Source organism: Toxorhynchites rutilus, chromosome 3 (assembly GCF_029784135.1).
Source record: "Toxorhynchites rutilus septentrionalis strain SRP chromosome 3, ASM2978413v1, whole genome shotgun sequence".
Classification (NCBI taxonomy): domain Eukaryota; kingdom Metazoa; phylum Arthropoda; class Insecta; order Diptera; family Culicidae; genus Toxorhynchites; species Toxorhynchites rutilus.
The window spans coordinates 265,133,873-265,161,302 of NC_073746.1; the positions used below are offsets into that span (position 1 = coordinate 265,133,873).

General features: G+C 39.6%; 1 protein-coding gene across 2 annotated transcripts; it reads right to left on the bottom strand.

Moving 5' to 3' along the window:
* Positions 1-25,675, bottom strand: LOC129777859 (structural maintenance of chromosomes protein 6). 2 transcript variants are annotated; one of them, XM_055784416.1, is made up of 9 exons: positions 25,257-25,675; positions 24,922-25,198; positions 24,000-24,858; positions 23,742-23,938; positions 1,625-2,247; positions 920-1,569; positions 654-855; positions 224-585; positions 1-162 (listed from the first exon to the last, which is right to left on the bottom strand). In XM_055784416.1, the coding sequence occupies exons 1-9, from the start codon at positions 25,419-25,421 to the stop codon at positions 138-140; spliced, it is 3,360 nt and encodes a 1,119-aa protein (XP_055640391.1). In that variant the 5' UTR covers positions 25,422-25,675; the 3' UTR covers positions 1-137. The 2 variants fall into 2 exon arrangements, with proteins under 2 accessions (XP_055640391.1, XP_055640392.1); XM_055784417.1 differs by having other exon boundaries at positions 24,922-25,195; positions 25,257-25,674.
* Positions 25,676-27,430: the final 1,755 nt, after the last annotated feature.

Genomic DNA, 27,430 nt, shown 5'->3' on the forward strand with positions numbered 1-27,430 from the left:
TGTCATCGTTTAACAAATTCAATGGTGTTTATGTATAGAAGTACACTTCAGGTACACATTTTTGGAAAATTCGGAAGAAATTCAAACTGAACATCAAAGATAATACGAGTCGTATCCACGTTTTCACCACAGATCATTTAACATCGATCCGGGTCAGCCATACTGAAAAAAGCAAGTGTAAACATAACTAAACCACGAAAAAAAAACATGAATGCTTCCCTACCGATGAATCGTCAATTCATTGTTCGCCTGAATGTTGCTCATATCTTGCGGGGTGAGAAAACAAAACTGTCGATCGGGTCTCTTCTTCGTCTCATTCAACAACAGCATCGTCATCATGTGTCGATTAACCTGGTCAGTGAAAACATCATACTCGTCTAGAAAATAGAAAGGCGTATCGACACAGGACCACAGTGCGATCAGGAGAGCCACCGTTGAATACGAGCGCTCTCCACCGGACAGTGACTTCGTGCTGGAAACAGCGTTGGTTACATTTTTGTCACGTGGAACCACCGACAGCGACAAAGTGCTTTTCTTCGTGTCCATGACTATTTCTCCCACAAAGCCACGCAAATGCATCACAGACTGGAAAGAATGAAAAACAAACAAATGTGTGAACAATTTCGGGTAAAATATTTTTTTTTGTTACTCACATTAAATTTGTGCTTCACACGCAAGGACATGTGTGATTTCAGCTTGTGGAGATAGGCGTATCGAGCCGATCTCGAGTTCTGTAGAACTTTGATAACTTTCTTCAAAGAAACTGTAGACTGCTGTGCAGTGTTCATTTTCATAATCTTATTTTCCAGCACCGATTTGACGTCATTAATGTCATCGTTGTTGGAATTGATATGCCTGTAATGTGAAAATTCATTATGACGAAACTAATTCCAAGCTATATTTATTATAAAATACTTACTTTATTTTATTTTCTGTCGAGGAAATAGTTTTCTTAAGTTGATCGTGCGTTTCTGTTACCTCCACACGATCACCTACTTCTCGCGCCTCCTGTGTAGAATTTTCGAGTCCCTGCTTCAATTCATTGCGATTCGCCTGCAGAGATTGCACTTCCTGTCGAAGTCGATCCAGCTGCTGCTGTTTTGTCTTAGAATTCGTCTGCATGTCGTGTCGTTTCTGCTGCTCACCGTCGATTTGTTCCTGCAGGACCTGCAGCTCTCTTTCGATCTGACTCATATGTTCCTTTTTCTCCTGAACATTGCGATCTTGAGCCGATATCTCGCGCATAAATGATTCCATGTTTTCTGTACCCCTGGTAACTTCTTCTGCTAGTTTTATTTGTGAGGCTTTCAGCTCTTCCAGCTCGTTTTGCAAAGTAACATCCTCTGACTCGGCTGGATACTCAATCGCTTTCAGTTCGTTGATTCTCACCTCGAGTGAATTCAACTCTTGCTGTTGTTTGGCAAGTTGCCTTTGTCTATCATTCAGGGCTCGTTGTTTCTCATTTTGTTTACGAGTTTCTTGCTCGATATGTTGATTTAGTACCTTTAGCTCTTCGTCCAAGTGTACCATCCGGGCTTCGGTTTGCTTCTTTAGTTCGGATAAATTAACCTACAATAAAAGTAAAATTAAATGAGAACAAAAAAGTGAAGTGTTACGCAAATACCTGAAGATAACGCGCATTCCGTTTCTGCAATCCGTAACTTCTGTAGTTCGGCATGGGGAAAAACTCCGAGAACGGTTCCATTACGACTACTTTTTGAAGATTTCTCGGCACATTTTCTGACTGACTGGTAAGGTGAATAGCCAGATTTTGCTCCTCCACCGCCAGAATAGTTTCGATTCTCACCTGATCGATCAAGCAATTCATAACCACTGGATCGCTCACACTGATCAGATTCATCAGTGAATGAGCGTTCCGAATCTCCCCGACGCTGCCTTCACAAACGTCGTACACTTGCTTGTGAAATCTGCTGGTGATTATCGTACGCCCACGCATTTCTGGGAACTCCCGCTGAATGAGCTGGTTCATCGTGTTCCGATCAGCGTCCGAATTAACATAGAAGGCAGTTAGCATTCCGGGAGAGATCACTGTCTCGATCATAGCGGTCCACTTTTTATCCTTTACCTTAATGTACTGTCCGAGGGGACCACGCGGTAGCTCCGTAAATCGGCCCTGCTTGTGCAGTTCCTTTATTTTGGCTACAAAAGCCGGCATATTCTGTCCAAACACCGACAGATTATCACGGGACGAACTTTCGAACTGACGCAGCTGGGCTTCCGTTCTGGCTGGAAAAATAAAATCGATGTTATACAACTTTTATTCTATATTAAAAAATACGGGTGAGTAGTTTATCAGTAGACAGATCTGGAATTTCTGAGGCAGTTACACTACCGATTTCCTCAGGGCTTATTTTGTGGGCAAAGCGAACTGAAAATGTGTGTATGAGGTAATCCTCGCTTTTTCTATTCAACCGAATACTTCCAACAATGGCTGGGGCCGAATCCGACCGAATTTCATTTTTTTCTTTGAACTCACGGGCTGAAATGTCATGACAATGCATTGCGTTTTATCCTAGCAATAGCAAAGACTGTATCGGCTTTGCTCATGATAGCGTCTCGCAAGGTAATATATCCTTCCTCGCCACTTTTGTTGGTTGTGTCCTAGGAATCGCAGTCATTCGTGTGTGTCAACGATCAATTCTAGATTATTGTTTTGACGTAGGACTACGTCTTTCATTTCTATACCGGGGTGTAAAATCAAAGTTTCGAAAACGAAAGCGTTACGCCGGAGACCAAGATTTTGAGCGTTAATAGCTCCTAAACAACTGAACGAAATGATATGATAAACACTTCATTCGAAAGATAAAATGTCTACGCGTTCTGTACTTGTTACTTTTTGATCCAAAAACTTGTTTCAATAGTCTTAAAATTGCTTTCAAAACAGGCTATTGAAATCACGAATCGGTATATAAGCGAGCGCCGCTCGGAAATCCACTCAGTTCTAATTGAACAGCGATTGGAGCATGTTGTCGCTGTTGTGGTGAAGCTCTTCGTTTATCATGAAAGCGCGGATAAACGGTGTCACCAAGAGCCTGTTTGTGCACCTTAGGCCATAAGGGAATCCATCTGGAGGAGAGTGATGCCACAAACAGTTCCCCGGGAAGATCTCGAAGCAGCCGCTACACACACATATACACACGCGAAATTCTTTCCGTTTGGATGCCATTCAGCATCGAGAAAGATCCGGAAAATAATCTGCCAGTTCCTCTGGGAATTTAAAAATACATTCATGTGAAAGAGCTTATTTTAATGTTTTCTGTCCATGTAACACTGTGATCAAATATGTTTCAATCAAATGCTATTAACAGGTGGTTATCGAGTTAGCATTAACCATTGGTGGGCTTCCAGTATCGAGGGAAATGTGGGAATGCCAGTTCCTCTGGGATTTTAAAAATACATTCATGTGAAAGAGTTTACTTTGATGTTTTCTATCCATGTAACACTGTGACCAAATACATTTGGTTTTGTGATTTTTCAATCAATCGTATAATCTCTAAATAGCTATAATCTTCAGAATCGCAATAATCTTCAGAAGCTATCTTGTTAAGCTTCTGAAGATTATTCTTCCCCGTCAGTAGGATATTTCCGTATCAAATATTGTATGCGCACGCAATCGATTATTGCTCAGTCGCCGAATGTTCCGAGCTCAGAGAGTTCATTCCCCTTTAGTTTGCCGATGGCAATTTGCATCGAAACCACGCCTTCTCTCGATTCAATCACGCACAAAAAGCATACTTAAGCGATATTCTGGTGGTGAGACGCATTCATTTTTCGTGAGGACATCGACAAGACAACATCGATGCTGATGGTGCTGGACGGCGAAGGATCGAGATCTGCCCGCAAACAAACGCAAGCAGTTTGTTTGAAACTGTGAGAGAGTACAGAGAAGCCGATCCTTCAGCAGAAGAGAAGGTGACCATCGAAGCAGTCGCTACACACACATACACGCACGGAATTCTTTCCGTTTGGATGCCATTCAGCATCGAGAAAGATCCGGAAAATAATCAGCCTGCCAGTTCCTCTGAGAATTTAAAAATACATTCATGTGAAAGAGTTTATTTTAATGTTTTCTATCCATGTAACACTGTGACCAAATATTTTTCAATCAAGTGCTATTAACAGGTGGTTATCGAATTAGCATTAACCACTGGTGGGCTTCCATTATCGAGGAAAATGTGGAAATATCTAATCAATACTGAAAATAATCTGCCAGTTCCTCTGGGAATTTAAAAATACATTCATGTGAAAAAGTTTATTTTTATGTTTTCTATCCATAAAATATCCATGTAATACATTTGGTTTTGTGATTTGTCAATCAAGTGCAGTTAGCAGGAAAGCTTCTGAAGATTATTCTTCAGAACAAGGTTTTTCGTATCCTATATTGGATGCATAAAACCTTGTGCCTCCAACGTAACGCTCTCGTTTTCGAAGTCCCCCAAATATTCATTTATTCATTCATTCAGAATGGATTTAGATTCAACTTCAAACAAATGATCTCTAAATCAACGATAGTCTTACGTCACCCTTGCGGTTATACCATAGATATAACCCACTTCTTGTTTTTTCTTCGAATCACAATTTCTCGCGTCACAGTGCAATCGTCTACTATAATTCCAGCAACGCTTGCGCATTGAATCTACCCACATGCTCTACTCTACTCTCCAGCTGGTATTCTATCAGGTTTGATGATAATAGCGTGATTGTCATTTATGGCTCTAGCAAGTTTGACTAGAAAGTATTTCAATAATTCATTATGCTCATTCAAAAAGGCTTCCAGCTCGCAGGTGATGCACCTGGCTTCAGACGAATAGAGGTTACTTGCGCATGTATGGATTAAAGTTCGATGAAGCAGATGTAGCGCCATCTGTCATTTATCAACGTAAATAGATTCTTTCTGCTTGAAAAACGAACGACAGTTAAATGATTTGAATATTGTTTATGAAAAAATTCCAAAATCGCGTTTAAAAATAAGGATGGAGGTTCAAATTGCAGTTATATGTATAATTAAAAGAGGAAGGAAAAAATTTTGAAAAAAAATTGCATAGATCAAGTCTTATTTGAGGGGCTTAGAATGAAAGGGGTGTAAGTGATTTGATCGCTTTCTCTACATCGACTCTCTCTCTTTTGGTCATAATTAGCTGCAAATTCATTCCCAGCTGTATTTGACAATCTTGAAGAAAGGTCAGAACCTCATATATCGGATGGTATAGCAAACTCATATTGGAACGATTTTGCAGTTGAGTTATTAACTAAATACAAAGTTGATGAAGAGAAATCGATCAAGTCATATACACCCCTTGCATTCTAAGCCCCTCATTTAATATATTGTCGGGGTTCTTCCAAAACGAACCAAGCGCCAAAAATTTTATTTTGTTATATTTCAATTTGAAGTTTGGGCTCCCTTTGATTGACTGTGTCTGATCAAAACTATCATTTTATCGCTCACGTATTACAAACAGGATGTCAAACATAATACCCTTTTAATGCTGTAAGCACACATCTTCGTCAATTTCTGATTCAGAACCTTTATGAAAATGAAAAAAAAACTAAATTTCGTTGCTGTTAGACACACAAAACTTCGTACTCTTTGCAGCCAGAGCGAACCAAGTACATGCTGACTAAGATAATATCATTACACAACACATTAGTATTATATATATATATTGACTCACATTTGCTGTTTTTAACAAACTAATATCTTAATAAATGAAAATAAATTGATTTAAGAATGCATTCTCAGGGCCCTCATTGACCATCTTTGTGTTGTTGCAGAATAGCTACGTCCACGCAACAATCATCAGCGACGGAGATCGATCCACGGTCGAAATAAGATCGATTCATCTGTACAACTGCTCTGCTCTGCAAGACACATCGGGCTGCTGTTCTATAAATAACTCAACAATGATCAATCAACTGTGTTCGCTGTCCGGTCTAACTGGATAATGGAAAAACAGAAGGAAAACTCTTACGCCTAAATGGCTACTGTGTAAATGTGTACCATATGCAATGGTATAGAAGGGAATACTCTAACGCCGAAAAATGGCAACTGTGTAATGTGCTAATTATAGATATGATAAACATGTGACATGAACACGATTATAATTCGGCTCTGTTACAGCTAAAATGCTAATGAGCCTAACATAAAAAAAGGGATAAAAAAAGAATGCAAAAAATGTTCGTTGTGGTTGAACGCAATTTTGAAAAATGCAGATCAGCGCTTCTACACTTTATGGCAGCCCTTTGGCTGTCTAACTTACCAGATCCCGACGACATCTGATTCCAGGAGCCGTCCGAAACAGAAAAATCTGTTGAAAATTCGGAGCTGCCTTCTTGGAGAAAACGATCACTATCGTCCGACGCCATATTGTGGGTGTATGGTTCGCTTTGGTTGAATGCAATTTCGTTTTTTACAGTCTGCTACACAGAATTTTTGTTTTGGAGCTGTTGTCAATTGTCCGAATGACATGGTCATTTTACAGTTGATAGATTATTATTTTATGCATCCAGTGGTGTAAGTAACTCAAATTTGAATTTCGCTTGGTTCGTTTTGACAGAACCCCGACTATATGGTAATCGATACTCTAGCGGTATTATACAGGGTTTTCCATTTCGGGCTTCCGAAAGTATACAGGCCTGCGCTGACAACCGTTTGACATAGCTGTCAACCAAAGCGTCATATCGTTAGTTGAATGTCTGCCATTTTACAATATGGATCGTTTTAGCATCGCACAACGTGTTAATTTTGTTAAATTATACTATAAAAATGATGAAAAACCGGCAAATGTTTTTCGAGCATTACGGACGGATTTTGGTCGTCATGGTCGCCTACAGAGCACATAATCGCTAATGTAGTGCGTAAATTCGAATAAACTGGATCCGTAGCGGATATTGTGAGACCTGTGCATCATCGTAATGTGCGTTCGGCCGAAAATATTGCTGCCGTTGCTGCCAGTGTGGAGGATAACCCGAATATTTCGATTCCACGGCGTGCTCAGCAATTGGGCTTGTCAAACACATCATTGTGGCGAATTTTGCATTTGGACTTGCACCTACATCCATATAAAGTCCAACTGGTACAAAAACTAGAGCGTGGTGATCATGGAATGCGTCGGGCATACGTCGATTGGGTGAACGAACAACAGCAGCAAAATGCTGAATTTTCGCATCAAATTCTCTGAAAATCCACACGTGATTGTTGAGAGGCCATTGCATCCGCCAAAAGTCACTGTTTGGTGCGCATTATGGTCTGGTGGAGTCATCGGGCCGTATTTCTTTGAAAATGAGGACGGCGAGACGGTAACTGTGAATGGTGAGCGCTATGGCCGCATGTTAACCGATTTTTTTTTTGCCACAAATTGAAGATATGGATACGGATGACATGTGGTTTCAGCAGAACGGCGCCACGTGCCACACAACACGACCGAACATGGCCATATTGCGAACGAAATTTAAGGGACGCATAATTTCGCGTTTTGGTGATGCCAATTGGCCGTCCAGATCATGCGATTTGAACCCGCTAGACTTTTTTTGTGGGGTTATGCGAAAGACCGTGTCTATGCCAACTCTCCGCAAACTCTTGAACATTTGAAAGACAACATTCGTGAAGTTATGACCGAGATACCGCTCCATATGTGCCGAAAAGTCATCGAAAATTACCTGTTCCGGATCAAGGTGTGCGAGGAAGCCCTAGGTGGACATTTGAATGATGTTGTATTTCACACATAATGGCGTAAACCAAACATTAATTTAAAATAAAAGTTTCATCGAAATTCGAATTCTAAGTGTGTTTTATTTCAATTTACTTTCGGAATTTAAAGTTGGAAAACCCTGTATTAGTTTATGACCTATTCTCATGTCTACCTAGTTTATTGTGCATAATTTCATCAAAATCGGTCGACCCGTTTCAGAGGAGTTCGACCACGAACATCGTGACATATATATATATATATATATATATATATATATATATATATATATATATATATATATATATATATATATATATATATATATATATATATATATATATATATATATATATATATACTAGCTGACCCGGCAAACGTTGTTTTGCCATAAACAATAAACATTATTTGATGAAAAATATACGTTTGCTGTTGTCAACTGCTAGAACCCGTTTATAAATTGGAGAACCAAAGATACGCCAGACAACTTCATTGGAGGTGATGTACCGACGAATTTGGTAGCGCATTATTCCGTCGTTATTTAATCGAGGAGAATTCACATCGGTATTATGAATTTGAAAAACAGCCATATTGCTTCATTTGTCCACGAACTTGCAATTGTATTTATTGCTCTTCATCGATTTGCAGAACTCAACATTAGTATGAGCATTGAATGTTTTTCTCAGCTGAGGCGAGTGTGGTACTACCCAACGATTGTGAATGTCAATGCTGTGTTGTTGATTTTTGTGAATAGTTGTCCGCCATTATCAGTACTTCTTCGTTGATATATTGGACATCCGCCTACGCTTGCGTTCGTGTCCTTGGTGAACTCTTTGGGAAAACGCTTTGTACATTTTTCATCAAGGCGATAAAAGTTTTAGATCAACATCGGGCCATGAATCATGTTTGTGGTGATAGTATCGTACAGTCACTTATAATCCATCATTAGCAGACTCGAAAATAATTTTAAATTGTTAAAAATTGAATGGAAATTATTACTCGATCTTGTTTACATACTATAGGGACATAGTCCTGATGCTAACTTAATTATTTTTCTATAAATCTCCTTGCACTTCTGCAAAAACTTTATTCATAATATGAAATCATTATCAGAGATAATTCTCGTTCAAGATTTTTCCCCATTTGCAGAGCATGTGTTATTCTGTTACATAAAACTCATATTAGAACATATTTTCGTTTTTTTTTCGGTAGGGCTATTTTCATTATAATTGTTGTTTTGAAAGCGTGTTTATTTCACCCGGAATTTCGCTTCCTTTTTCGCACGGAACACGAAACACGAAGCTCAATGATATCTATATCGAAATGCGTTTAAAGGTTGCCATATTTGCACAGCCCGATTATATAATATGGCGATCGAGTTGATGTTGTAACTGGTCATCGAAGACTTCATTTTTTGTTTGAACAAAGGTGATGGTAATAGCAAAGGCAGGGTCGGCGTTGCTCATGATAGCGTATCGCAAGTGAATGTATTTTTCCTCACTGTTTATTGTGTCGTAGGAATCGCAGTCGTTTGCTCTCTACCTCTCTACCGTTCGCAAGTAATTCTACGATTAGATGGCGAACGTAAGGAACTTTAGGAACGTTAATATCATTGAAGAAGATGTGTGCCAAAGACGAACTCCAGATTATTGTTTCTCCTTCGAATTACACGATTACGAGTCGCTGTGCAGTCTTCTAGCAGGATTCCAGCAAAGTCTTCAACAACATGCGCATCTACACACATGTTCTCCAGTTGTTTTATCAGAATTGATGATTGGTTGTCACCTTGGAATCCGAGCATGTATGATATGAAAAATTTAAATAATTGATTGTGCTCATTCAAAAAGGCTTCCAGTTCGCCGACGATGCACCTGGTTTTAGCCGAACTGATGGTACTGGAGCATGTGTGGATGATAGTTCGAAGAAGCGGACGTAGCCATCTGTCATTGAACAACGTAAATATATATTTGTTCTGTTTGGAAAACTACGGGTCAGTTATTTGGACACAGTTTATACCAAAATACTAAAATCGCTATTAAAAATAGGTGATGGCAGTGAACATTGAAGGTTACAAGCATTTTTATAACAAATTTAGGAAGAAAAAATACAAAAAAATATTCAGAAAATTTTTGTTTTCTACATAGGGCAACCCTATTCGAGGTTAAACATACGGTAATCGGTATCCTAGCGGTATCATATATAGTTTACGACCTATTCTCATCCTTACCAACTTTATTGAGCATAATTTTATGAAAATCGGTCGAGCAGTTTCGAAGGAGTTCGACCACGAATATCGTGACACGAGATTTTTATATATATATATATAGATTAGGGTGGCAGCGAAAATGGTCATGTCAAATTTCAAAAACCGACCGTGTACATTTTGTTTATTGGTCCAAAAAAATGACCTGTGCAAAATTTCAGCTCAATCGGACATGATTTAGGGGTGCCTCAAAGCGCTCAAAGTTTTGATTTTTTTGATCCTCGAAAATCTTCCTAGGGGAGAGTAAAAGAATTTGGAAAATCGATTTTTTTTCGATGCCAAATGACTTAAAAATGCATGAAACGTCGAGATCTGGTGTCATCTAGAAAAAAAATGTTTGGCCAAAAATCGACCTTTTGGGACTTTTTGGGACCAAATGGTATGAAAACCGACGCGATGGATCATTTCATCGAACCTCCGTCACTAGTTTAAAATCGCATTCAAAATCGTTCCGCGTTGTATGACATATCTCATTCACAACACACTGAACAACACCTCATTCAAAAGTCTAAAAGTCTAAAATATTATACACGAAATTTGCTTTTTGGTGCGCTTAAAACATACAGAAATAAAAAAACTTAGTAACAAAACCACAGATGTATTCATTCAAATATATAATTATGAATACAAACGAAAACAGAACACAATACTAAACCATATGCGTGTATCATAAATTCAATCAAAAAGTATTTATCTATTTATTGAAATATTTTCATACATGAAACAAATGCTAAAAAAAAGTGCTTATCTTACCATCAGGGCAATTGTAATTGCAAACACACATATAGATAAGGTAAATGATTTTGGTTTGTCCAGTCGAAAATATGATCATGGTTTGTCCACTTTTTTGAATGCTCTAATCCAGCACACCTTTGTCAAATCAGGTATTCGAATGTTTCAAAACATATAAATAAAATTGTCTTTTTCATGATTTACAGGAGTTTTATAGTATACTTTTACGGAATCACATGTTTTAAAGGATTATAAAATGCACCTTCTATTGGTGTCAATGCGCCCCTCATTCGAGCTAATTTTTAATCAATCACCAGGTGATTATTTGGCACGTATTCAGACCTTTTCTGGATTATAACACGTACAAATATTGTAAACATCATGCTTGCACACCATTTGTATCAGATTTACATAGTTGAACCATTAAATTAACGCATTTTGATGAACTCAATTCTGATCATGAGTTGTCCAATTCAATAATGTTGTTTTGTCCACATGATTTCTATGACAACCGCTTGGCGCGCTGCAGTTTGTTTATTGTGTCCTTCGCGCGTAGCAGAAGTAAAGTTTCTCTGTGTTGAGTGTGTTGAGGGTAACACTTTTAAAATGCCCAAGAAAAGGCAATATTCTGAAGAAACCTTGAATTATGAATGGATTAATATGATGACAGTAAACTCAAGCAATGATAAATGCAACATCTACTTGAGAGTTCGAATGTTTTCATTCAAAAATGGTGATTTCTAAAACCGGACAAACCATGATTTTTTTTGGACAAACCATGCTCAGAGGTGGTCAAACCATGATCATAATTTCTCTTTGAGGAAAATCGTTAAAAAAACATAAAAATTTGAATAATTCCAACGCCTTATGGTAGTATTAGCAACTAGAGACTTGGGTCTTTTCAACAAACCCAAACTCGTATCGATTACATGTGATTTTCATGAATAAAAATCGATTTGCATTTACTAGTTGCGTAAAAACATCCCAAATCGGATCTGATAACATTGGAAATTTTGTGTTCGCTATTCGAAGACTCCACGAGGGAAAAACTGTAATGTCTACAAATTTATAACGCAATAATGAACTAAAGGTAACAACTGTCAAATACCTGAAGAGAAGAATTATATACGTCTATTACTGTTTGCGTTTAGAATACGTTTACCCATGTATCAGTATTTATGACTATACTATGTATAAACATATTTCTTCAATTCTAGGGTTAATAAGGTGGGAAACGTAATACTCGTGGTCGACTCGAGTATAGAAGGGTGACATATTTTCTTCAGGAAAAGGTACACATTTTTATTTTAAAGTTAACAGACTAGTTTTTAAGAATAGTATTAAGTGTCCGTAACCAATCTGTGTGATTTTGGGTCAAAGATGTCGACAAATAAATAGATATGAGGACATTCGTAAACGAAGAACGATAGTTTTAAGTAAAACATATATTTGGGACATGTAATCAAGGTTAAACCGAGTCAAAACATCTCTCACCGGCACATTGGGCTGTTTTCCTCGGGTTCAGAGGAAGTTTTTTTAAATTCGACAAGATACACCTACGTGTTCGATATCGTGGAAACATTGGCCACAAACGCAGAGATTGTAACCGGAAAGATTTATACGAAAGAGTAGCGCGTCTAACGAACAGTGATTGGACATGAGTCGGGAGTAGGTGCGAATAAAGACCAGACTTTTGAACCATGGTTTGAGGCTAACCTTAGGGATAATTGAGTGAAGCCACCGGCCCAATTCATCTTCGTTCCTTTTGTGCTGCCAATTAAAATTTATTGAAATAAATTATTTTCATTAGAATCAATTAATTAAAATTAATTGGAGGTGATTTGACGCTGATAAATACTGCACCCACCTTCGCTAATGAGTCAGCCCTCTCAATATCCGGAATTGAGTAATATGATGGGACCCAAGGTGATGACATAACAGCGTCTGGATAAAGCACTTAAATTTTTTCGTATCTTCTCAAAGAAGTACGGCGAGTGCTTGTCCGGCCTCACTGAACGAATAGCCTCAACGGAGTGTTCAACAGATCGTGAGGCGACGCTGCCCAACGCCCAGTGTATCGCTGCCTATTCAGCAGGGAACTGAGCAAGGGAACTGAAGACTGTGGGAGGTGCTAAAAATTTCACTAAACACTCCAAATCCTGTGGACTTGTTCATAGAGGACCCATCAGTAAACTACACATTATCGCAATTGATACGCCCATACTTTGCATCGAAGAACGTTGGAACAATCTCCGATTGATGATAATCTAAAATTCCATGGATTTCCTGATTCATGGAGAGATCAAAATACACAGAGAAATTGATAAAGTCAGGAAAACAAACACGGTTTTGAATCAACGAATAAGGATAAACCTGCAGAGAAATGAATTCATGAATCCAGAGTGAAAATTTTGCTGCTTGAAATTCACGATCACCAATAGGTGCATAGCTTTACACCGGATGAGGATCCGAAGATACGCTTTGAAAAAGATTTATGTGGAAAATTTACACTTTTGAAAAAGTGTTCCTTTTTATTCGATCGAGAGCATTACCGGGCAAAATGGTCCACCATGCGGGGCAATATGACCATGTTAGTTGATTAAATTTTTTAAGTATGTTTTCGCTAGAAAATAACGTAACAAGTTCATAAAAGGAAAGTTTATTCTATTTTGCAACTATCACGTATATTTCATTGGATTTCATTCAGTTTTATGTACAAAGAATAACAATGTGATCAAAGTGATTGGACTGCAATTTTACGTTACTCAAAGCAGGAACATAGCATATCTGTGCGGTCAGTCGCCGTCCGTGGATGAGCTGAATTTTGTCCCACAGTAGCAACATAGTGTGGGAGATTCTATAATCGTTATTCCGTGCTCAGCACCCAGCGTTCATCTACCTTTTTCCCCACATTGCTATGATTTTGGAATTTTTGGTTTGCACCTGTTGAATGAAGATAATAATTTTTAGTTTACTTCTTTCTCCTATCGATAAAAGATAGTTACTGGAATCACTGATGTCTCATCGACGTTAAATTGCCTTACTGGTGGAATGTTGCATTTCTGCTTTCCCGACTGCAACGCTATTGTATCCTTGTGCCCTGGCGGCGGAAGTTGCTACTGGTGTCCGAAGTGAGAGTTGTGGGCGGCGCTTTCCAAAACCAGCCAACTAATCTATTCCGGTTAATTGCTTTTGGCTATTGAAAGGGTGATAAGTACCATTTCTTTCGGTCGCCTCCGGATTTCTTTTGTCATAACCCCGTAGAACCGTTGATCCATAGAGAGAATATAATCTACAAGCTCATTCTCATGCTCCGTCGTAAAAAACATTACTAAATTATACGAACAGCTGGAGCTGCAAAGATCTGCACAACGTAAATAACGTTTAACCGGGACACAATGCACTAAGGCTGCATGTCGCACTGACTTACCACTCTTCACTGCTACGATTTCCGCGTTCAAACTGGTCTGTGACCACTTCTTACGATCGGATCGGTATAAAGGGTGTGTCACATCAAATTGCATCACGGAAAAAACGCTGTAGAAATTTAATTTTTAGGAATTATATCTTCAGCTTTCGCTTATAATCAGATAAGAGTGTATAGATCACGTTGGCCATGCTTCACTGTCAATTTTTCGTAAATTTGGAAAAATGTCGTCGAACGAAAAAGAGCGTCGTGAATTAATCCTGTGCACTCATTTCGAGAATCCGGAGTTGTCACATCGGGACATCGGTAAGATGCTGGGAATCGTCCAATCCACGGTCAGCAGAGTACTAAAACGATACTTCGAGAACCTAACCATCGACCGGAAGGTGAAGAACGGAAAAAATGGATGCTTCGTCAGTGAAAAAGATCACAAGCGCGTAGTTAAGCAATTCAGACGTGATCCGAGAAGTTCGGTCCGGGATGTCGCCAATAAGCTGAATTTGTCAAGTTCATTCGTCCAGCGGACCAAGCAGCGGGAGGGCCTGCGTACATACAAGGTTCAGAAGGCTCCTAACCGCGACGAAAGGCAAAACATGGTGGGGAAGACGCGAGCCCGGAAGCTGTACACCGAAATGCTGACGAAGCCGCATTGCCTGGTAATTGACGACGAAACCTACGTCAAAGCAGACTTTCGTCAGCTGCCGGGCCTGTTGTTCTTCTCCGCAGAGGACAAATTCAGCGTTCCGGAGGAGATTCGCAAGCAGAAACCATTCAAGTTTGCCAAAAAGTACATGGTGTAGCAAGCGATCTGCTCTTGCGGAAAGCGGAGCGCCCCCTTCGTGATGACCGGCACGGTAAACGGGCAGGTTTACCTTAAGGAGTGCCTACAGAAGCGCTTACTACCACTATTGAAGCAGCACGAGGGCCCGACCATCTTCTGGTCGGATCTCGCTTCGTGCCACTATTCAAAGGACGTGTTGGAGTGGTACGAAGCCAACGGGGTCACCTTCGTGCCAAAGGAAATGAACCCGCCCAACGCGCCGGAGCTTCGCCCAATAGAGAAATATTGGGCGATTATGAAGCAGGCCTTCCGGAAGAACCCAAAAGTTGTCAAATCGAAGGCGGACTTCAAGAGAAAATGGATTTCTGTTAAAAAAAAACTACAACCTGACGTTGTACAGAACCTTATGGACGGAGTAAAGAGGAAGGTGCGAGCATACGGGCTTGGGCTCGAAGTATGAATAAAAAGAAAATGCCAAAAGTTGTTTAATAGTTTTTATTTTACTGTCTAAAATTTTCAAAAGAATCGGTCTACTGGGCGAAATTCTACAGCGTTTTTTTCCGTGATGCAATTTGATGTGACACACCCTTTAATTACGTGTTCCACATCTAGCTATTCCCAACTATGTTTACAAATTTTGACAGCTGTATTTACAGGTTATGATGAAAAATACCTGGTCATACTGCCCCAAACAGGTATGACCATTTCGCCCCGTACATTTACGCTCAATAAAAATGAGCTGATCTTTTACATGAAACGGCAAAGCAGCGCAATAAATCCGTGGAAATAATACCAGTTCGAATTGATATTAAGAGCAGAGTCATATAATTCAGTATGAAGCGTACAGAATTTATTTTGTTGACTGCTTTAGAGTATTTCTAACACAATTGTTGGAAAATAAGTGTTATTGGTTCAATAACAAGTCCAAACGAAGGGTGGCCCATTTCGCCCCGCCTGGTCATATTGTCCCTATCTACTCTACATGCCAACGCAATACGGAGCGAAGGCACTGAATTACTCGAGTTGGATAGTTTTGTGCGAGAAACGGTCAAAAATCACTGCGCTTCATTTCTACATTTAGGTTATGATTTCTGTGCTTATGCATGCACATTTTATGCTGGCTATAAATTGTTGGCTTTTTTTACTCAGATACTCAATATGGACCCTCCAAGTACATTTGGAGTCGAACCAGACCCCAAAGATACTTGTATGCCATGACATACATGTTTGGTTTACCCAAAAGTTGAAACTTTGGTTTTTTTGGTCTATGCTTCCTAGAGAAGATGACCACCTCTCTTTTCTCCGTGAAGAACTCAATCCCTAGACCAATGGCCCACGTTGAAAAACTGCTCAAACTATTTTGTAAGGGTCCTTGCGGGTCGGATTTCGTGATCCTACGACAGATACCACTCCCTCATTTGCAAGTTGTCTCAAGCTGCAGTTTCCTGCAAGACATTTGTCAATGTCGCCTAGGTAAAAGTTGTACAAACGGGGGCCTATACATGAGTCCTGGGGGAGGCCCATGTAGTAGACCCGACTTACTGCCAAATAACCGTGAGAAAAATTCAAATGTTTCTCACAAAGCAAGTTATATACAGGGTCTTTCAGATTAAAACGCTCACGCAACAAATTTCAATAACCTCTACAAAAGTGAACCGAATTTTATTTTTTAAAAACGAAAATAAAGCTTATTTTAGGACATTTTCGATGTTATCACCCTTTTTTTCGATAAAGCGTTTTAAACAGTGAACAAAATTCTTCATGCACAACTCTAACATTACGACTTCGATGCTGTTGAAAATTCGAGTTATTTCTTCTTTAGGTTCCTCCAAATTTTGTGGCTTATTAACATAGCAACGGTCCTTCACATACCCCCAGAGGAAGTAATATCGACGACGAGAAACGTTGAAATTCTTACCATGAGAGGACGAAGTTTCATTAGGGCTTCGGTTGCTCGAGTAATACGATTTCACTAGAAATACGTCTTGTAAATTGTATATCTTGACACTAAAAACCATCCGATCAGACTGAACGAATAGCCGAATATTATCGTCCTGAAGTGGGGAATGCAGTGTTACCATCGACGGAGCGAAAAAACATTTTTATAAAGAGCTGTTCGATTTTTTTTGCGTGAGCGTTCAATCTGAAAGACCCTGTAACATATTATTCAATAGAGACAGCATACCACAAGTGTAATTTGTCCGAAAGGACCTCTATGGAAACACAATCAAAGCTCCCTTTATTCCCGAGAAGACAGAAGACATTTGTTTTTTGTTGAGCGTAAGCCATTTGAATTTCTGAAGAAAGCAACGCAAGACAAACATTCGTCTCCTTGCCCCTGCGGAATCAATATTGTGTATCTGAGAGTAGACTATTCAATTCAACCCATCTATCAAGTCGAAACAAAATCATTTTCTCCAAAAATTTACGTATACAATATAGCATCACTATTGGACTGTACGAACTTAAGTCGAACGCGGGGTTTCCAGGTTTTTGAATAGCGATGACTCAAACTTTTCTCCAATCATTTGGAATAATAAAATGCTTCAAAAACTGATTTTAAAAAATCAACAAGCAATGTTTTTTTTATGTGTTGTCCTTTGTTTAAACTTGAAATAAACATTTCACATTTGTATTCAAACATCAAAGGCATTTAATTTTGATTATCAGCAATGAAGGTAGAAAAAAGACTTATAGCACAGAAAAATGGGGTTTTCCATCGCATTTATTTTGTACCGTCATGGACTCATTCAATTAAATGAATTAATCAAAAATTATTATCAAAAATTCATCAACTTATATACATCCAGAGCTTCGCTGACCATAATCCCATAAAATTCAACCGTGCCATGTGTCTTGCATTTAGTCGAAATCTTGGCAGTAATCCCAGTTCTAGAAAAGATCGCTTCAGTTGGACCTGATGTCACCACCCAATTTCGTCACAATTTTTACTGTCAACCTAGTGAATGTGATAGTGTAAATATAATTTGTGACCGCTTGTTTTGTAATGACCAAACTTACAAAACTGCTTCTCCTAAATTTACGACCACCAATTTGACAACCTTGAAAAAGTCCAACGAAAATTGTCAGGTGGTTTTTGGTGAGATTAAAATCAATGTTCACTGATTTTTTTTTTGCGATCAAAAAGATCGGAAGGATCGAAAAGAAAAGATCGATTTTTGCGATGTATTGGAGTACAAAGCATCGATCCGAAAGATCGGAAATCGGAGAGAAAAAGATCGATCTTCTAAATATCGATCCAAGATCGCCCAATTCTAATTCTACCATCGAAAACTTAGAATCAAGATTGCACCTATCCAGAGATAAAACAATTTTTCGCACGGGAACGAAATTGGGACAAACTTTCCGTACAAAACTAAACATCCATCGATGTGAATATTGCTCGCTTCCATGTGAAGCTTCAAGCCACTTTCCATTGTTTTAGCAGTGATAGAAATTGTGATTGGTAAGTGATCACTACCGTTGGGATCCTGGATTACATTCGACTTGCAATCTAACGATAGTGATTTCGAGCAAAGCGAGTATTGTTCCCCCCTGGCGGTTCCGTGAGAGTTAAAGTCTCCCTAAATCGACCATGGCTCAGGAAGGAGAGAGCACAATTCTTTGCCTTGTTTTTGCCTCTGATGTTTGTATGACAAGCAACAGCTTCAATCTTTTCAATGGGCGGAAAGTCAACTCTAAACAATGAGTGCCACTTAATGATCCCATTGATCCCTTATTGATAGTACCCCCGTATCGGTTATCATGATCCAAGGGTATAATATCAAAATCGTGGTAAGAGATCATTTTGAGAAGGAAGCCAAGTTTCGGACAGAGCAAAAACATCACAATCGAAGTTATGAATTAAAAATTTGAATTATCCATCTTATGGCGGGTTTACATTAAGGAGATCTATAGCTATAGATGGATTTATTCACGTGAAAATAGATGTAAACGGGTGAGAATAAATATGATACACTTATTCGAGGTATATATAACTTGAATAAATTCAGCATATATAAACGCTTGAGAATTTCTCCCTGGTGACTAGAGGCGAATGAACTGAAAAGTTTAAAGCCTCTTTAATCCAACATCATCACTGGTGAGAAATCACTAAAGTTGGATGCAGTTCTACTTCAGGTGAATAAATTCACCTAAAATATGAATATATTCATTATAGAAGTTCACGCTAGTGTAAACGGTTGATGCGATTTCTATAAATCCCATCATATTTCTTCACATGAATATATCACTAGTCTAAACCCACCCTTAGGAATAAGGCTACGACAATTTCGCTGTAAAACATTTATATCTCTGACCTCTCTATTTAAATTACACATCGAGAAAGATAATCATTGTAATGAGGGGCAATGATGACAGAAATTGGTGCAAAAGTGTATTCACTATTGGAAGCACTGCAGAAGCACAATGGTTCTGATGGAGTCGGAAATATTGGAGAACGTGAAGATTTTATCCACAACGTCAGACAACTTTATAAATCCTGATTGGGAAGTTGTTAGTTGTTAAAAAAAAAGTTTGATGCCAAATGACTTAAAAATGCATGAAACGTCGAGATGTGCTGTTATCTCGGATTTATTGTTTTGTCAAAAATTGACTTTTTGGTATTCGGTCCTTTTTCCGTCTGCGTTAATGCAAATAAGAATTATCGAGGTTGGAAAAAATCAGAAGTAAGGAAGGATTGGTGTTGTGGTGGAGCACTCAACCATTGTTTGACCCCTTGGATAGCGGGAAAGTGTGACGTGGGAAACAATAGAAATAAAAACCGGAGTCGGTAGTTTTTAACCTGTTACACAGATCTATCGCAATTATTATTGTTAACAGCGAGAATAATGCATGATCAGCCTGAAGAAAATGTTCCCGTGGCACCGTCCGTAGCTGTAAAACTACCTGTTTTTTTGCGGTCGGATCCCGGCATGTGGTTTGCCCAAGCAGAGGCTCAGTTTGCCTTGGCACACGTAGTGCGAGACCATACAAAATTCAATCATATTGTCGCAAAAGTAGATTAAATCATCCTTTGTCACATATCTGACCTCGTCGCGGATCCTCCCGAAGAAGACAAATATCTTTCCCTGAAAAATCGCCTCATAAAATGATTTGAGGTGTCACCCCAAGGCAAATTGGAGCAATTGTTGGGATCATGTGACATGGGCGATCTGCGACCTGCGCACTTGTTAGCCAAAATGCAGGAGTTTGCCACGGGGTTAAACTTAAACGACGAGCTGTTGAAAATGTTCTTTTTACAAAGGATGCCAGCAAATATAAAAGCAATTCTCGCTATTTGTGATGGAAGTCTGACCAAATTAGCTGATGGTCGAATCGTCGACGAATGTATCGATGGTATCAGCGCTCGCCGATCAACAGAAGCAACGGGAAATTGCGTCGACTTCGAAACAGTCAGAAGGGTCTCCTCAAAGTGACCTGCAGGAACAAATTGATTCATTGACGGCAGAAATTCGTAAGCTCAGAACGAGATCAGCATCGAGAAACCGTTCTGCTTCGAGAGTACGTGATTTGTCCATTTGAAGAAATTTGCTGGTACCATAAGAAATTCGGACGTAATGCAACTAGATGTCGGCAACCTTGCAAGTTTTCGGAATCAAAAAACTGATGTGTCGTTCTCCTGTTTCGGCGGAGGTGAACGGAGTGACAGAAAGTCGCCGTTTTCTGATCTATGATCGTTCGAGTAACATAAAATTTTTGATTGACACCGGTTCTGATATGTCTATTGTGCCTGCTACAAAAGAACAAAAATAAAAAAAAAAACCCATGCCTATTCAACTTCACGCTGCTAATGGTAGTAGCATCAAAGTGTATGGTTCACAACAAAGTGTATGGTTCAAAGTGTATGGTTCACGATACAGACCTCGCACTTCGAAGAAAGTTTTGCTGGAATTTTCTAATCGCTGACGTTGGAGTAGCTATAATTGGAGCTGATTTTCTGGCCAATTTCGGTTTATTAGTAGACCTCAAAAATCGTCGCCTCGTCGATGGAAAAACAGTATTGCATGCTCGTGGAGGTTTATCAGCGGTTTCAATATTCGGTGAGACTACTATTGGATTCGCTCATCCGTTCCGAAAACTATTCGAAACATAGTAAAACATGACGTGAAGCATTTTATTCAAACTAAAGGTCCGCCGATTGCTTTCAAAGTTCGTCGTATGTCACCGGACAAAGTGAATGCTGCTAAAAAAGAATTCAAGTTGTTGTGTGATCTCGGTGTTTGTCGCCCTTCGTCAAGTAGTTGGGCAAGTCCCTTGCATTGTGTGCCGAAAAAAGAAGAAAAGATTTCGTTGGTGTTTACCATGCATTAAACAAGGTATCCGTGCCAGATCGCTACCCTGTGCCCCATATACAGGACCTTTTGTATGCTTTTCAGGGGAATACAATATTTACTACTTTTGATATGATCCGAGCATACCACCCGTTAACAAAGAAGACATCGAAAAAACTGCAGTGATAACACCATTTGGACTGTTCGAATTCCCTCGAATGCAGTTCGGGATGTGTAATGCTGGACAAACATTCCAGCGCTTCATGCATAAGCTCCTAAGTGACCTGGAATTTGCTGTGGTGTACATAGACGATATCTGCATCGCGTCTTCAAGCCTCGACGAGCATAAGCGGCACATTCGAATAGTTTTTGAACGTTTACGAGAGCACGGACTGGTTATAAATTTGGAAAAAAGCAAGTTTGCCCAAGAAAAAGTTGAGTTCCTGGGTTATCTGGTTTGTAGTAAAGGTGTCCTACCTTTACCAGACCGTGTAAAAACGGTGAGCGATTTTCCGCTTCCGACTACCGTGAAAGATTTGCGACGATTTTTAGCTCTTATCAATGGCTACAAACGATTTATTCCTCACGCATCCGCCATTCAAGTGGATCTTCAAGAACTAATACCAGGGAATAAAAAGAATGATACGAGGAAAATATGTTGGTCAGATGCGGCACGGGTTGCTTTTATGAAATGTAAACAATCTCTTTCTAACGCAACTTTATTACATTACCCTGACACTAAAAATACACTCGCACTTATGGTTGACGCTTCTAACACAGCGGCTGGCGGCCACTTGGGTTTTATTTTCGGAGGAACTTTGGTACGCGCAACGCGGCTGCTCGACCTTTGGACGTGAATTGACTGCAGCAAAAAGAGCCGTACAGTATTTTCGGTACCTTTTGGAGGGGAGAAAGTTCATTATCTTCACTGACCACAAACCCCTTACGTTCGCTATGGGTTCTAGTTCTAACAATCGTCTGCCACATGAACAAAGAAATTTGAATTATATCTCTAACTTCACCACTGACATTAGGCACATCAGTGGGAGCAATAATACCGTCGCCGACGCTCTTTCCCGGGTGGCGGTAATATCGACTCCTTCACCTATTGATTATGAACAGTTGGCTGTCGACCAGGATGGAGATACTGAATTGCAATCACTGTTAGCGTCGAAGACATCACTAAAACTGGAATTACGTCAAACACCACTTACTTTGAAACCGCTTTACTGTGACGTTTATATTCCTGGGAAAGTACGCCCTTATGTTTCGGAGTAGCATCGCCAACGAGTGTTGCAGTATCTTCATGGTGTTTCACATCCCGGAATCAGAGCTACTCGTCGATTGCTCTCGGACAGATTTGTATAGCGTTCCATGAATAAGGACGTTAGTGTGTATGTCAAAAATTGCATCGAATGTCAGCAATCAAAAATTCATCGGCATACGAAAGCAGCAGTCCAGTGTTTCGATGTGCCCAAAGCTCGATTCCGCCATGTACATCTGGATTTAGTTGGTCCTTTGCCGACTTCCAATGGTAGTCGCTATATGCTCACCATCGTTGATCGTTTTATACGATGACCTGAGGCAATTCCTTTGACTGACATAACAGCGGAAACCGTAGCACGTGCTTTTTGCTCAACGTGGCTCAAGGCAGCCAATTTGAATCGAATCTGATCCGAGAATTAGCTCAGATTATGGGAGTCAAACACCTACGAACTACGGTGTATCATCCACAAGCAAATGACATAGTAGAGCGTTTGCACCGAGCATTGAAAGCAACTATCATGGCAGTGGATTCAAAACATTGGACCGATCGATTACCGATGATAATGTTGGGCCTTCGTACACATTCAGGGACGACTTGGACTGTTCGGTGGCTGACTTAGTGTATGGACAATCCTTGAGTTTGCCTGGTGAATAATTCGAGCGTTATCCAGGGGGACTTCGTCAAGCAGATTTTCTAGTGCAATTACAACATTAGACCATCTTCAACCACGTAACCCCGAGTATCATTGCAAGCCAACTGTGTTTGTTCATCGTGATTTGAAACAGTGCTCTCATGTGTTTGTCCGGATCGATGCTGTTAAAAAGCCACTTCAACGACCATAAGAAGGACCGTTCAAAGTGCTCAAGAGATACGACAAATTTATGGACGTACAAATTCATGGAAAATCACAGCGTATATCAATCGACCGCCTTAAGCTTGTTTTTGGATTTATTGATACTGATTCAACGTCTAAGGACAAGAATTCGATAGTTACCCCATCCGGGCATATAATTAGATTTATGGTGTAACTGGGGAGAGTATTGTGGTGGAGCTTTTATAGCACTCAACCATTGTTTTTTTTTTTGGATAGCGGGAAAGTTTGACGTGCGAAACAATAGAAATAAAAAACCGGAGTCAGTAGTTTTTAACCCGTTACACAGATCGATCGCAATTATTATCGTCTCGATTGTCTTTACGACTTATCCGAATATAAAACCTCCAAAGTGTACTTAACTAACAACAAAGAGTGAAAATAACATTTGAGCAACTTACATCTTTCATGTTGTTTCGCCACTCTTTTGTGATTGTTCTCCTCTTTCGCGTCAGAGATTTGATTTAAAGTGTTATGAAGATTGTCCACATCCCGTTTCGAGTTTTCGATTATAACTAGAATGTCTTGCTTTTTATCCGACAATTCGACGATCATCTGTTCGTTGCGTTTCTTTTCCTCGACAACACGATTGAACCCTCTGAAAAGACTCTTCAATAACACCCCATGACTAATTATATTATATTATATTTTACGCTTACGATTCACTCCTTTGCTTTAAATCCACTTCCAAACTTTTAATATCTTCCTCCTGACGTGTCATGCGATCCTTGATTTTTACTATCTGTCGCTTTTTGTCGGCGAGCTGTTCTAGCAGCTGCTGTGCTACCCGCCTCGCCTGGACATATTTATCCTTAATTTCCCCGAATGTGGTTTTCTTTGCGTCGATATCGTTTCGATAACGCTGAACTGTACGTTCTATCTCTATCTCTATGGCCTCCCTGTTCTGGATTGCATTCATGTACTCCTTCATCGTACCTAACTTCTCCCGCAATTGATCCTCCACCTGAGTACATTCCGCTTCCATATTCATAACTTTACGCCAACCTAATTTGATCCGAGCGTTTTTAACTAGTTCTTTAAGCTCTTCTACCGACTGAAGGTTTCTGTACTTTTCCTGCAACTCTTCGATTTCACGCATCTTGTGACGCAAATTTTTCTCGTTGCAGTCTAGATTGTGCTTTGCGTTCTCGAGCTTTGGCGTACAGTCATTCAATTTCGCCATAATTGCATCCATCTGCGTTGCCTTCAGAAACAAAGTGTACTGTTTCTTCTCGTCAGAGTCCTTCAGAAATGATCGCGCCAAATCCTGATTCAGCACGCATACTGGATTGTCTACCTGGATGTTGAGATACAATATTAACTTGAGCAGCTCGCTCCGGCTTGTTGATACCACATTGCCACTTTCGCTTTTCAGTTTATAGTTAGTGGCACCGGAAGCATTTATAGTGCGAACCACAATAATTTTGTTCCCATAAACATTTCGCTCGAACGCATCAAAGCTGTCATTTTCCAGATGGATTTCAATAGTAGCCTGGGTTTCGCCATGTTTGATCAATTCTGTTGGTAATTTAAAAAAAAAATAAATGAAACGCATCACCCTATATAGACGTTCGCACTTACGCTTCACACTGCTACTGCGATTGGTCATATTAGCGCTACATCCGAGTCCAATCGTGAGAGCGGCCAGAACAGCACTTTTGCCGCTACCATTGTTACCCACCAACAAATTAGCGCTTTTGTTGAAGTCTACTACCAAATTCCGATGGCACATAAAATTTTTAAGCTGTATTCTCAAAACTTTACCGCTTCGAATATTATGAGTTATATCATGAATAATAGCATGTTCGATGTTTGATGGAAGACTCAATTGTGACGATACTGGCAATTGACTGGACTGCTTTAGAAGATAAAGAATTTAATAAACTAATATTATCTGAAACAATTTCAAATTTTACCGCCTCATTTTCACTATCGCTGTCTTCTTGTATACGACAACGTTTATTCGAAGTAACTTCTGGAGATTTTTCTCGCTTACGTCGATTCATATTGGGTTCTCTTCTGCATACAATTGAGAAAAATTCAAGTTTAAAAACGTTATTACTACAAACGCGATAAAACATTCACATTTGTGCAACGGCCGACAACAAACTGAAAAATTCGCTTAATACTTTGTTTTGATCAAGGAGCTGGAATTGACAGGTGGTTCGTTTTCGACAGTATGAGGATAAGGCATGGAAGATGTGAGAGGGGATGAAAAATGACAGCGACTATTTTTGTTTATAAACAAAGCAGGTCTATTAGTGGCTCCGCAAAGCTCATGCGATTGAGCCCTACAAATAAATGAATTGGAAATAAAGCAGGTCTAATTTTTATGCTACATAGCAATCCACACCAATGGCAGGACCAAGATGTGTGGAATGAAGGTGTGACCGAGTCGTCAATAAGTGCGCGAGGGGAAACGGTATAAATATACAGAGGACTGTGGAAAGGGATTTGACTGCAAATAGAGATGTCTAAATTTTGCGTTTATTGACAATTGACGATTAATCGTGGGGTCATTTTTAAATATTCGATTCATTCGAATAATTGTTTTTCAGTATTTGATTGACCGAGCGAATATTTATTTCTTGTAATCAAAAAGAACAGACATATTTATAATAAAAAAGTATGATGTCATAATTTTAAAAGTTGCATTAAATATAATTTTGAAATAAACATGGTGCACAATAATTGTTTTTGAATGAAGTGGTATTTTAGTATATTGATAAATTTACTCTTTCATATGAGATCGATTGAAAAAAAGCACACCATGAGAATGATTCACAACATTATTATTGTACCAACATAAAAATTTTTCTGTTTAAAATTACCTGTTCTTTGAATGTTGAATGAAATAGCTGATTTGTTTGAATATTTCTGTTTGGTCATTATAGCTACTAGTACAAAAGAGGTACATTTATAGAATCATTGACCACTAGTATGGTATATTTTCCTCGGCACTCTGAATTTGAATACTACTATTTTAGAACGGGAGTTGAGACCACCTTCTTTAAGTCCGCATTTTACTCCTGCAGAGCCTGAATTCTTCTTCCCAGTCTCCTCTACCACCAGGGAATAATTTTTATGGTTCAAACGTACATGATTTAGCATATCCGATGAATTTTGACGAAACACCATGACGGTTAACACTCCTAAAGGGTATGTCACATCAAATTGCATCACGGAAAAAACGCTGTAGAAATTTAATTTTTAGGAATTATATCTTCAGCTTTCGCTTATAATCAGATAAGAGTGTATAGTCACGTTGGCCATGCTTCACTGTCAATTTTTCGTAAATTTGGAAAAATGTCGTCGAACGAAAAAGAGCGTCGTGAATTAATCTTGTGCACTCATTTCGAGAATCCGGAGTTGTAACAGCGGGACATCGGTAAGATGCTGGGAATCGTCCAATCCACGGTCAGCAGAGTACTAAAACGATACTTCGAGAACCTAACCATCGACCGGAAGGTGAAGAACGGCAAAAATGGATGCTCCGTCAGTGAAAAAGATCACAAGCGCGTAGTTAAGCAGTTTAGACGTGATCCGAGAAGTTCGGTCCGGGATGTCGTCAATAAGCTGAATTTGTCAAGTTCATTCGTCCAGCGGACCAAGCAGCAGGAGGGCCTGCGTACATACAAGGTTCAGAAGGCTCCTAACCGCGACGAAAGCAAAACATGGTGGGGAAGACGCGAGCCCGGAAGCTGTACACCGAAATGCTGACGAAGCCGCATTGCCTGGTAATGGACGACGAAACCTACGTCAAAGCGGACTTTCGTCAGCTGCCGGGCCTGTTGTTCTTCTCCGCAGAGGACAAATTCAGCGTTCCGGAGGAGATTCGTAAGCAGAAACTATCCAAGTTTGCCAAAAAGTACATGGTGTGGCATGCGATCTGCTCTTGCGGAAAGCGGAGCGCCCCCTTCGTGATGACCGGCACGGTAAACGGGCAGGTTTACCTTAAGGAGTGCCTACAGAAGCGCTTACTACCACTATTGAAGCAGCACGAGGGCCCGACCATCTTCTGGCCAGATCTCGCTTCGTGCCACTATTCAAAGGACGTGTTGGAGTGGTACGAAGCCAACGAGGTCACCTT

Bases quoted from the DNA above. Each gene is read 5' to 3' on its own strand.
- LOC129777859 (XM_055784416.1), bottom strand. From the start codon at position 25,421: ATGTTTTATCGCGTTTGTAGTAATAACGTTTTTAAACTTGAATTTTTC. The intron at 1,570-1,624 runs GTATTTGCGTAA...CTTTTATTGTAG, and splicing joins GGAATGCGCGTTATCTTCAG to GTTAATTTATCCGAACTAAA. The intron at 856-919 runs GTAAGTATTTTA...TTCACATTACAG, and splicing joins TCGACAGAAAATAAAATAAA to GCATATCAATTCCAACAACG.